General features: G+C 38.2%; 1 protein-coding gene across 3 annotated transcripts in view; it reads left to right on the top strand.

The window, feature by feature from the left end:
- The window catches only part of STXBP5L (syntaxin binding protein 5L), a 207,360-nt gene that overhangs the window by 132,993 nt on the left and 62,231 nt on the right, over nt 1-12,136 (top strand). For all 3 annotated transcript variants that reach the window (XM_075166333.1, XM_075166324.1, XM_075166315.1), the window contains exons 15-16: nt 1,993-2,210; nt 6,196-6,368. In XM_075166333.1, the coding sequence (XP_075022434.1) occupies nt 1,993-2,210; nt 6,196-6,368 (391 nt within the window). The remainder of the gene's footprint in view (nt 1-1,992; nt 2,211-6,195; nt 6,369-12,136) is intronic.

Genomic DNA, 12,136 nt, shown 5'->3' with positions numbered 1-12,136 from the left:
GAAAAAAATTCTAATGAGGTCAACAGGAGCTTATCTGCAAAGACAGAAGTTTGAGAGTGCTGTAATATGAACAAAAATAGGACAATTACTTTTATTTAGAGAAGTAGCGTGAGGCATTAGACCTTGTCTTGTGAATATTTCATTACATACTTATGCTCTTGACAAGAATGTGCAAACACAGGCATTAAAATTAGGGTGAAACAATACAGACTGTTGCAAGACCCCAAAGCATTTAGTGTATACACTGCACAGGAATCAGTGTGCTAGTCATTTCTTCTACAATTCTGGCAGGAATGGGAAAAGGAAAAATCTTCTCATAGGGAATATAAACATAACCCACTAATCAGTATGTACATGCTGCAATAGGCATATTTCTTAGAGGTAAAAGCTTAGATGATCATGAATATTCACAATCCCTTTAACAGTAATGGTACTTTCAGTGCATCTCTGATGTCCTGGTCTTATTCCTACTTTTCAGGCCATGTACTGCATTACTGGTGCCATACTTCAAACTTTTTATTTACAAAGTTTTAATTATTACAGAGTTTTATTATTTACAAGGTCTTAACTTTTTTAATAGAGTTCAAATTTCATTTGAGATTTCATAGCAAACATAATATCCTACTGGTATTTGAAGGCACAAAATACTTTGCATTTAGACATAATTTAATTTTGTATCTGAAAACACAGATTTGTGTGAGACAGGGAATTGCTAAGCCACTGAAGCAATTTGCCAAATATATCTTTGCTCAAAAGCCATTGCTGTTTCTTATTTGCCCTTGTGCAGATGGTACCTAGTAATTCACAGAAGCATAGAGAGTCTTGCCTTGTACTTGTGCCCTGTGATTCTGTAATTCTTCCAATCCTAGTATGCATGGACCCATGATGTCTGATTTGAAGTGCCACTCTACATTTGCCACTGGGACTAAGGGCATCCTGAGGCCTCTTCCACTGCCACAGAAGGCAGGAAGAATTATGTATTCATTACAGAAGCACTTGCTGTAATTTGTGAAAATTTGGTAGTGTTTTATACGCTAAAACTTTTAAAAATATAAAAAATGTTATGTGATAAAACTCCTGCGATATATCTGCACTGCAAAATGAAAATGTAATTTTGCTGTGTTCGTCATCTGGTTACAGAACTACAACACCGTTCTTCCATCTTTTTGTTGCTCCTGTTACACAAACTAGCCAGACTGACCTACCACAATTACATGAATGTATGTTACAGCTTTGCCTTTATGTGTATATACACCTTTATAGGTGCTGGGCCTGACTGACTTTTTCTGACCTTATGCAGTTATTAATTAATGCCACTGATAATTTAATGTAAAAGTAGTAAAAAACAAGGAGGAATGTCAATGAAACAAAATGGGGTTAATTATAATCCTGCCTTTACCTCCGGAATTCACTGCAGTGGAGTTCTAGTCTTGACAAAGGCTTCTGGTATAAATACAGATATATTTATTAGTCAAGAAATTTATTAGTCAAGAAATTCAAAACATTTTAGAACTCCTGTTCACAAAGCCTTTGTGTTGCCTGGGCCACCAGAATACTTTCCTGATGTTTTCTCTTGAAGTGTCATATAGTCTTTACATTCTAGCAAGACAATAACCTCAGACAAATGAAATCTTATTAGGAAAGATGACATCTTATTAGGAAAATAGCAGCATTATCAGAGCCTCTCTATAACATTGAGTATAAGCCTAATTATGGACATAGTGGTTAACGTACACTGTTGACATCCTCTCCCAGAAATTACTAAGTATTTCGCAGACAAATATCCATTTTGGAAATATTAAATATATATCCTACCAGTACTGTGTACCAGTATAATATCTGTATTGTATAATACCCATCATCTTCTCCTCTTAGGCCTTCATAAGATTCTGTGTTATGCCACAACTGAAAAGAAAATGGGAACAGAGGAACTTTATAACTGATTTGCTTCATGTTTAGTCAGTATTTTTTATATGTTTTAATATATTCCAGTTACTCTACAGATGTTGTACAAATTAAAAACATCAAAGGTCTTTGAAAAACAGAAACTGGGAGAAGGGAAAGCAACAGCAGAGATTGTGGAAGAAGATCCTTTTGCTGTTCAGATGATGTACTGGTGTCCTGAAAGCCGGATTTTCTGTGTGGCAGGAGTTTCTGCATATGTGGTTGTTTACAGGTTCAGCAAACATGAAGTAAATACTGAAATTGCAGTAAGTCCTTCAGAATTTTACTCTCTTATAAAAGAACATAATTTCTAAATCAAATTGCCTTGCTGTGTCTGTGCTTCTATACTTGAATAAAATTAATATCAAGCTGTATAAATATAGGTTTAGGGACATTCCATTTTAAACCTTTTGAGTGAAATCTCGATCCTACTTAAGTTAGTGACAAAAATCTAACAGTTTTTGGAAGCCAACCCTCCACTTTTTTGCTTTAATAGTAACATACAGTAGAGATTTCAGATATGGTTTGCTTTTAAGACTTTATGATACAGTAAATCTCTGTTGTACTTACCTGCACTAAAAATACTGGCTGCTATATGTTTTTATCAGAGAATGTACATTGTATATGTACATAATAATGATCTTTTTAACTCAAGTATTTCATATCTTTAATTTATGTTCATAGAGTTTGTACCACAAGGGGACTGAAAATTATCCCTGGCTTTAACAAAATACAGAGTTGATTTTTTTTCTGGCTTATGCTGACTTCATTTCTCTAAAAATGGACACTATATGAAATGCCAGATTATTTATGGCTAAGCACTTGATATTTTCCTAAGCTTTCTGTTGCTCTGTCCTATTCAAATACTCCTTTTTCTGTCTTCATGTCTTAAGCAGTCACCTTATTTCAGGTAGAATTATACAGTTCATGTTCTTTTAACTGCACCACAGTCACCTTGTACTTATCATTGTTGTACAGCAAGTATGACTTCAGTTTAAACCTTGTATTTTTGCACAAGACCCACAACCACTGCTAACAGTGTGGCTGAACAGCATTTATAATGTAAAATATTCTTTCTTAAGTCTAAGTTTAACAGGAGACTACTCTTAAGGCAAAGCCAAACTAAACATGACTGCCTCTCCTTCAGCCTTGTCCTACCCATTCTCTGATGCTGGAGAACAGTTTGCAACTCCAGACACTCTCTTGCCAGAAAGTATTTCTTTGCGTCTGCCAGCTCTCAACAAACCCCAGGGACTGACCCAAAATTTCCCTTTCATTTTCCACCTTCCCCGATTACAGTTCTTTTCCTTTTCACAGTATTTTAATGTACTTTAGAAAGTCTATAGTTCTAGCCTGGCAAACACATGTGTCATTTTTGGTCTGTAGCCATGTGCCATCTGGTAAGGAAATTCATTACCTATAGCTGTTCTGTTGTTTTCCTCTCATTTTTTCCCCCCAGAGGCAATTATTAAGCTAGCTGAACGTATACTTTCAGGAAAGTTTTAAAACTAATGAACAGTAATTTCACATTACTGACCAGTTCATGTTTAATGGTGCTAAAATTGCTACATTTCAGTATTCTTACATTGTTCCATAGCAAATGCACCTTATCTTTTATTACCTATCATTTAATTTCTTTATTGTCATGTCTTTTACTTTTGCGGCTGAATTGCATCAGAACTGGTATTTTCTGAAGTGTTACAATATATGCAATTTAACAGTTTCTCAGATTTCATCTGTAATTAAGAAGCATTTATATAAGGAATTGTTCTCTGAAGAGTTGCTTTAATATTATCTAATCTTGGTGGCATAGTCACTGAGTTCCCCTAGGTTTTGTGCACCCCTGAGATGGGCCTCATCTCTTGGTTTCCACTTTTCGCTGCAAGCATTCAAGTCTTCACTCTTAAATGGTGGGTTTTTTTTAATAAAAAGTGTGGGAGTCTTGTTGGAATATGTACCTGACTTTAGGCTGTCTGGCTTTGTCTATACTGAGACTGTCTCAGGATTTCTTTCCTGCCTGAGGTGAGTGCCAGTTCTAGCAATTAGTGTCCTCCCTTCTCTAGCAGCCAGCCTGAACTCACCTTGAGTTCAATCTACAAATCCCAGCATTTTAAGGACCCCATGTTGGTTTTACTGCCTGACGTCAGTCTTGTAGTGTTATTGCCATGGTAAATGGGAAGCATGGAGGCTACTCAAAGGTTTCTTCATGTAGCAGGGAAGTCTGCTGCTGAATATGCCTAGAGGTGTAGACTGTGCCTGTGATTTTCTCAATAGAAGTATTATTTGCATAATTCCATATCAGATTCTGGAGGCAAATAGTAAGACAAATTCTGCTTCATATCCAACCTTGGAGTCATTGCAGTTAGGTAAAAAGCATTTGCTGTTGTTGCTTTCTCATCTGAATCTACTCCATCCTGTCTCAAAAGGATATCTAGGTATCTATTAAACATGATCATGTTCTCACCGATCAGTCTTTCCTCAGTGAAGCTCCTCTTCAAAGCTCTTGAGAAGAACCATAGAAAAAAAGTTTGCACTAGTTTGAGTGTAGAAAGGAGAATGAATGAACCTAGTGATGGGATCCTCCAAAAAGATCTTTACCGTGTGTCAAAATAAATTGGTACAACAGGTCTGTACCCCTTGCAAGGACCAGTCAAAGCAGGGACCAAAATGTAAAAAAATTCAGTCGTGTTACTAGCCTAAATTTTTCCTTCTCTCTGCAAATGGACGATAGCTAGAACTTAACAAAATGAGTTTTAGTAGAAAAAGGAAGACACAAAGAAAAATATCCAGAGAAGAATGATGCACTTCTAATATGGCGAGCAGAAGAACATACTCTTCAACAGTTATTCCAGTCCTGCATGAAGATTAAATAGCATTATAAATTGTTTCAGTCGGCAGCAATTACTTCCAGGAGATCAGATTTTCCTGAACTCAGTATTTCACTCATTAGTCTTTGAAGGCAAATGTTGTCCATAGTTTCTTAGCTGATTCAGGCAAAAAAATCCATGGATTTTGCAAGGAGAAAACAAAAGTGAAATTTTGAGAAAGGACCCTTTCTCTTCTGATTGAGCAGAATCACTTCTTTCTGAAATCTTATGTGTTTTAACACAGTGGTTGAGAAATAGGAGAGTCTTCAGTACAGAATCTCCCAATTCTCCATAAAACTTAGGCATTTTCTTGATACTGTCATCTCCATTCTGGTACAGATGATGTCTCAGTGAGAGATCACTAACTAAGACGGAATTTGCAGTGTCTAAATTTGCAATTGCTTCTGATCACTTCAAGGTACCAGTACTGAAATTACTATTCAGCTAGTAATCCCAAGACCTTATCTCTTTGAGGGCTGTACTGTGTTTTTTATTCTTTTCAAAATAGGGATCTCCTTGGACAATTCATGAGGTAGAAAGAATTGCCCGATATTTACGGTGATTCTTTGAGATGATTACTTATACAGATTTGAGCTCCCTGTCCAGTTTCCCCTGTGTTTCGGAGTCCTTCAGTTAAGGTTTCCTGAATTAATGGAAAGAATTGAAGGGTGGTTGGGCCTGGTTGGTCTCTTTTTCCCTATCTAGAGAGTGCTGCAGGAAAGCAAAAGGTAACTGGTTTGAACTTCGCTTTCTAGAATCTGACAAACTCATGTTCAGTCCAAGGAACACGGAACTCTCTGTGCTGTTATCTCTGATTTCCTGGCCCCCACCTATGGACAAATGAAGTTCGTTCATCAGTACTACCCACACTGTCAGGTTTCTGCATACTGGCTAAAACCTGTCGTGTGGAGACTCTGTTGTACTAGCAATAAGGAGGCAGAGTTGATGATCATTCTTTTAATGAATTTGCTTAAGAAAAAGATAACAGACAATAGGCAGAAAATTTCCTTGACATTTATCCTGAATGATGCCTTCTTATGCAAAATATTATTTATTTGGGGGTGAGTGATTAACTTGTCTTTTCATAATAAATGCTGGAAAGTTGTATTCTTGCCTTGCACTTACAATAAAAGGCTTGAATCAAGGTCAGCACTGGAAGAATGTACCTATGTATTTCTCCATCAGCATAGGGTAGATGACTAGTTCCTATCTGATGTTGCTGTTAGGCTGTATAAATAAATGACAGTATTTTTTGCCTGCAAATGATAATGATAAGTGTGGGGGTTTATTTTTAGAAGAAGGCTTACTGATATTTATCTGAAAGTAACAGAACTTTCAGCAGCTTTCTGTATTAAATTATAACTCAGCTTTTTATTTATTTAAGTCATTAGAGGTACGACTTCAGTATGAAGTAGAAGATATCATTACTCCTGAACCGGAAATAATTCCTCCATTTCCAGATGCCTCCTCACAGCTTCCTTCTTTAAAGAGCCTTTCAGGCAGTACCAACACTGTAGCATGTGAAGGAACGATGAAAGATAGTATCCCATGTCTTAGGTAAGTCTATGCCATTGTTCAGAGATTTATCTTTCTAAAAAGCATTCCTATCTGTTGTATTAACAATCAGTTAACTATTAAGAAAAAGAGGTTAATCTTTTTAATCTTCTTAATGTACACAACACAAAATGAGAAGAAACCAGAATATGGAACAAACAAAAGAATTAAGGTAAAATAATTAACAAGGGATTTTAAAAGGATATAAGTAAGTATGGAGAAGATAAACTGTTACAGTGAAGGTTTGACTGTAATTTTCCAATATGATCTAGGAGTAAATCTTCTTCTCATACCCACAGTTTTGAGTGGAATACAAGCACCACAGAATAAATTAAGGAATTTCTGAGGAACTTTTTTTTTTTTGAGTTCACAAAGAGACATCCATAAAGTAGATCTGTGCAAAGCTTTCCCTCCTTGATTAATTAGTATAACACTAAAATCTTTCTTTGTGAAAGAATTATATGCATTTTATGGTGTGTAAGGGATGGAAACTGTGTTCATACTCATGAAACAATCTTTAAAATACACAATTATGAAATAGTTGCACTGTAGAAGTGTATATATGTTTAATCTTTAGAAAGAAGCAAATTGTTGTCTGCTAGAGTACACATTGCCACTGTGTGGAGTAGATTAATATGTTCTTACTAATAAGACAGATAAATTATAGGTTTGAATAGTTTCAAAACAGAATTCCATACAAAACTGCATAAACTGTAATTTCCCAGCAATGATAGAGCACTGCTGATAACAATTGCTCTCACTTTAGTGAATTCATTATTCTTTCAGTCTAATTATTATTAAATATTTTAAATGTCTCAATTATTTCAAAAGCAATTTAAATGAGCATTGCTTTACTTTACAGATACTTTAGGCTGTTGAACTCCTGAAAATAGCATTAGCATTTAAAAGCAGTATCTTTACTTGTTCTTGCAAAATTTTTGGCATCCTGTTCATTTGTCCACCTCATTCAGTCAGGCAGTTGAACCTCAGACCTCAGTTACTCATTAATATAAACCACGAAAATCAATAGCAGAGGCAGAGAGAAGTTATTAAAAAAATCCCAATGTAAAATCTATTTATGCCATTGAAATCAGCAAGAATGCAATCGATTATTTCAGTGGCTAAGATTTTCCCTTAAGAGATTCTTACTTGATTTGGTCTGGGGAGGAGAGGAATTGTTGATTTGGAAGCAGAAAAGCTGTAATGAACCAGTAGAGGTTCTGCTGGTTAGTTTTCAGGAGTTTGCTTAACTCCATATAATCTCACATTAAGCTGGCCAACTGAATTTTGTCCCGTTTTACACAAAGTAAATAGAAACTTATTTTGACAGAGAAGTGATTTTTCAATGTCGAAGTAATTATACTACTAGGACTGCTGGCATTCGCTGTCTTACATTTGTATAAAAGTATACTGTGTACACTCTCATCCTTTTCAATAGGGAAAGGCATATAAACATCCACACTTTTCCCCCAAAACCTAACCGGGTCCACATTCCTTTTCTGTTAAAAAACTCCTGTTCTAAGCAATATTATGATGATAAGATGAAAGTAGTGCTGGAAATGCAGAAAACCCAGTAGAGACCTGGATGATGCTGTCGATTTTATATGCAAGTCATTCAGGTGGGCAGCAGAATCTACGATACAGTGATAATAACGTAAAGCTGCAGCCACCTACACATGGAGGGAGAGTGCAAACTTGAACGATATTGATAGAATCATAGAATGGTTTGGGTTGGAAGGGACCTTGAAGATCATCTAGTTCCAAGCCCCCTGAGGTGGGCAGGGATACCTTCCACTAGACCAGGTTGCTCAAAGCCCCATCCAACCTGGCCTTGAATCTGATAGTCCACATAAAATTTTATATACAGACCAGCTTTTAATCTTGACTCCATGGTGTTTACTTTCATATCTGCTTCTCAACCTTGTTACAGCAAATGGCTGGCACTCCACACTACATAATTTTTGCTAGTCAGAAGTCAGAATGACTGAATGTGCTTGTGTCTGCGAATAGGTACTAGAAAGCAAGTGATTGAAGGGGCTGAAGTTGTGAAAACTTGGCATTTTTCTGAAATCAAAAGTAAATGTAACCAAGAGAGGCAAGCAGCAGTGTGGAATAAATACTGTTCTTGCTTATTTCAGAAGATTTTATAATCAAATATGCAGCTATAATAACATAAGCAACTGATGTATTTGTGATTATCCAGATAAATATGTTTGATGTAAATACTGTCGTCAAAAAGCTGTACCCAGAATGTAAGTCTTTGTTCCCAGACTTTTAGTATCATCCCAAAATTAGGTCATTCAGGGGTTTTGACAGTAGCTCCAAGTAGCTCCAAAATGATAAAGAACTGTCTGTGATTATCTCATGAAGAAAACTAAAAACCAAAACTTGGCAACAACCAAATTCAATGTAGCATAACAAGAACGTGTCAAGAAAATCACTGAAATATTTACATTCCTTCTGCACATACTCCTGCAGTCTGTTTAGGCTTATAGTACAAATACTTCAAAAAAAGCAATCCAAAACAAGGTGAAGAACTAAACATCAACATTACTGTTCAAGCAAGATGGTTAGTGAAACCAGGGAGATGGCACAAACTTCCTTAAAGAGGAAGGTGTCACAGGAACATGGGAATGACAAACTGAATCATGAAATCTGAAACTATTTTACTCCAGTCTTATGGTCTTTCACCAACTACCACTTATTCTATGCTTAGAGGAAATCCCTGTGAAATAACATCCATCTTACCAAAGAAGATCCTCAAATTTGCAGTGAAAAATAGAGAAAGGTGTCTGCTTTTTTTGCTTAGGTAATAACAATCTGAAAGAAAACTTAGAAGGCACTTCAAGTTCTCTAATTTTTTTAGCATGTTGTTAAAAACACATTGGAAAAGTAATATCGTGATAAAAACATGTTTTAGAAGATCAGAATTAATTCTGCAGCCATTGTCAGTCTCATGGTATTTTGTTTAGAAGAAAAGAACAAATGCATTGCCTCGACAGGTATTTGTTGGAACTCTCCATAGCAGTGTGCTTGACTCTTGTGTTCTCCCACATCATCTGTTATCCATTAGAAAATACGAATGGAAGGTATGTCGGCTCAGCTGAAAAGGCATTAGACTTAAGTCTTGCTTGTTGGATCTCATTTACCTGTTTTCTATTTTTTAGAACATTTTTAAGGGCAGGAGCTGAGAACTGAAAATGGGGTGCAAGATGGAAACACCGCCACTAGTATGCCTCTTACAGGCTTATCCACAGACATAAGAAGTGAAAGGGCCCTGTCACAAAAGATACTCTGGAGGACTATTTGTATAAAATATTCATCTTCTGCTTGCTGTGAAGTTTGTTTGAAAAGAATATATCTTCATTGTATACAACTCTTGTTTGTAGTTTCAGTTTTCACCAGTCTCAAAAGATCCCTCTCCCTTAGCAGCTTGGGTTCACAGATGTTCGTCCCTTTGTTCTCACCATGAATACTCTTAGGTAATCCAGGGCTTCATTAAGATTATGAATAGTGTCACTTAAGAAACGCTCAAGATGTGCATCTTATGAACAAAGGAAAGGGCAAAGCTTTAGTGCCAGCAGAACAGTAAGAAAGTGCAAACTTTGAGCAGAGGTTTGCTGTTAATAGAAAACAACAATACAAGGCTATTGCCAACTGTGATGGGTTGATCTTGGCCAGCTGCCAAGTGCCCACCCAGCCACTCTGTCACTCCCTGTCCTCAACAGGACAAGGGGAAGAAAATAAGATGGAAAAGCTCATGGGTTGAGATAAAGACAGGGAGATCACTTACCAATTACTGTCACAGGCAAAACAGACTCAACTTGGGGAAAAATAATTTAATTGATTGCCAATTAAAATAGAGTTGGATGGTGAGGAACAAAAACAAAAATTAAAACACCTGTCCTCTACCCCAGCTTTTTCCTAGCTTCGCTCCTTCATTCCCAACTCCTCCACCTTCTCCACCCTGAGCAGCACAGGGCGGGATGGGGAATGGTTGTTGTGGTCAGTCCGTAACGGCTCCTCTCTGTCGCTCCTTCCTCCTCACACTTTTCCCTGCTTTGGTGTGGGGTCCCTCCCACGGGCTACAGTCCTTCAGGATAAACCTGCTCCAGCGTGGGCTCTCTACAAGCTGCAGTTCCTTCAGGAAATATCCACCTGCTCCACCATAGGGTCCTTCGTGGGCTGCAGTGTGGATATCTGCTCCATTGTGGTCCTCTCCACGGGCTGCAGGGAAATCTCTGCTCCCACACCTGGAGCACCTCCTCTCCTCCTTCTTCTCTCTACCTTGGTGCTTGCAGGGCTGTTTCTCACTTCTTTTTTTTCCTCACTCCTTACTCCCAGGCAGCATTTTCTGCCCTTTCTTAAATATGTTTTCCCAGAGGTGCCACCAGCTTGGCTGAGGGGCTCAGCTGTGTCCTGCTGTGGGTCTGTGGCAGATCCAGCTGGAACCAGCTAGAATGGGGCTGTGTCCAGCACAGGGCAGCCCCTGGCCTCTCCTCACAGAGGCCACCCCTGCAGCCCCCTGCCCCCCACTACCAAAACCTTGCCACACAACTTATGAACTTCTGCAGTTAGAGAGGGCAAAAGCTAGGAGCAGGTCAGGATCATGAAGGGGAGAGGAGATGGTTATGTCTTGAAGATGCAATTGAAGGTGTCATCCCTCATCCTGAAATGCTGCATATATTCTGCTGTGATACCAGGATGCGTGATACCCAGATATGTGACCCCATATCCTCAGGTATAATAGGTATACTCTGATAGGGCTATGGAGTTTGAGGAGGCTGCAGGACCTGAGAAAGTTGCAGGTGATTGTGAAAGGCATCACACGTCTAACAATGAACCATTTAGCTCTTTCACCAGCTGCACCAGCTGGTGCTTCACTTGCACCAGCTCTTGTTTCTGCTGTTTCCTCTCTTCAGGCTTGACACAACCGTGTATTATTTCCACAAGGTGTCTTGTGGAACCCTGCTACACCATGTGCTTACTCTAGCTTGGTCAACCCACACTTCACAATGTCTTATCTCACTACTGCCAGCATCGCTTTTTGGCACCAACGTTTTCTGGCATGCTAGAGTTGTAGTATGTCACTGTATCTGTTGCAGTCTGTCACCAATCATGGATAACAAGGCTCCTTATGCAACAAAATTAAAGTGGTTACTTTCTTGTCTCTAACCAGGCAGATAAAGTGCTGTTCATCTCCACTATTTATGTGTTGTGCTGTTCATCTCCACTATTTACATATTGTCACAATGAGAATCCCTTTCAGTTTAGGTCAAGACTGTGGCTGGGTCCTTTTGCTCTTACGACTGCAGCAACCCTGAGCGGGTGAGGGAGGAGTAGGAGCCCAGACCCCTGGCCTGGAGATCTGTTCTCACAGCTGGTCCTGGACAATCAGGAGAGAGGAAGAGGAGGACGGGGAAAAGCATCCCATTTGCTGAACTGTGCTGTCATGTCTTTCCTATGACAAGATCCGAGCCAAGTGGCTGATTACTGCTCCAGATAAACGGATATGTAAGGTCTGAACATTAGAAAGGCAAAAGAAATAGAATAGTGTGCCAAGCCACTGTTAAGGAAATGCATTTAGAAGGATAGATAAGGAATGCCTTTCTCACTAAATAGGGAATAAAGGAAAGGTTTGGCAAGATTAGTGAACCCTCTACTATAAAAATATAAGCAGTACAGCATAAACTGTATTACTGAAATGGTTAAACAATTCGAGACAGGGATGTGAATGTATTTTGAAAAGGCAGTTATCAAAGATGTTGTAT

The sequence above is a fragment of the Calonectris borealis genome, chromosome 1 (assembly GCF_964195595.1).
Source record: "Calonectris borealis chromosome 1, bCalBor7.hap1.2, whole genome shotgun sequence".
NCBI lineage: Eukaryota > Metazoa > Chordata > Aves > Procellariiformes > Procellariidae > Calonectris > Calonectris borealis.
Note: the sequence above shows the minus strand (reverse complement) of the source record. Positions and strands in the feature narration are given on the sequence as shown.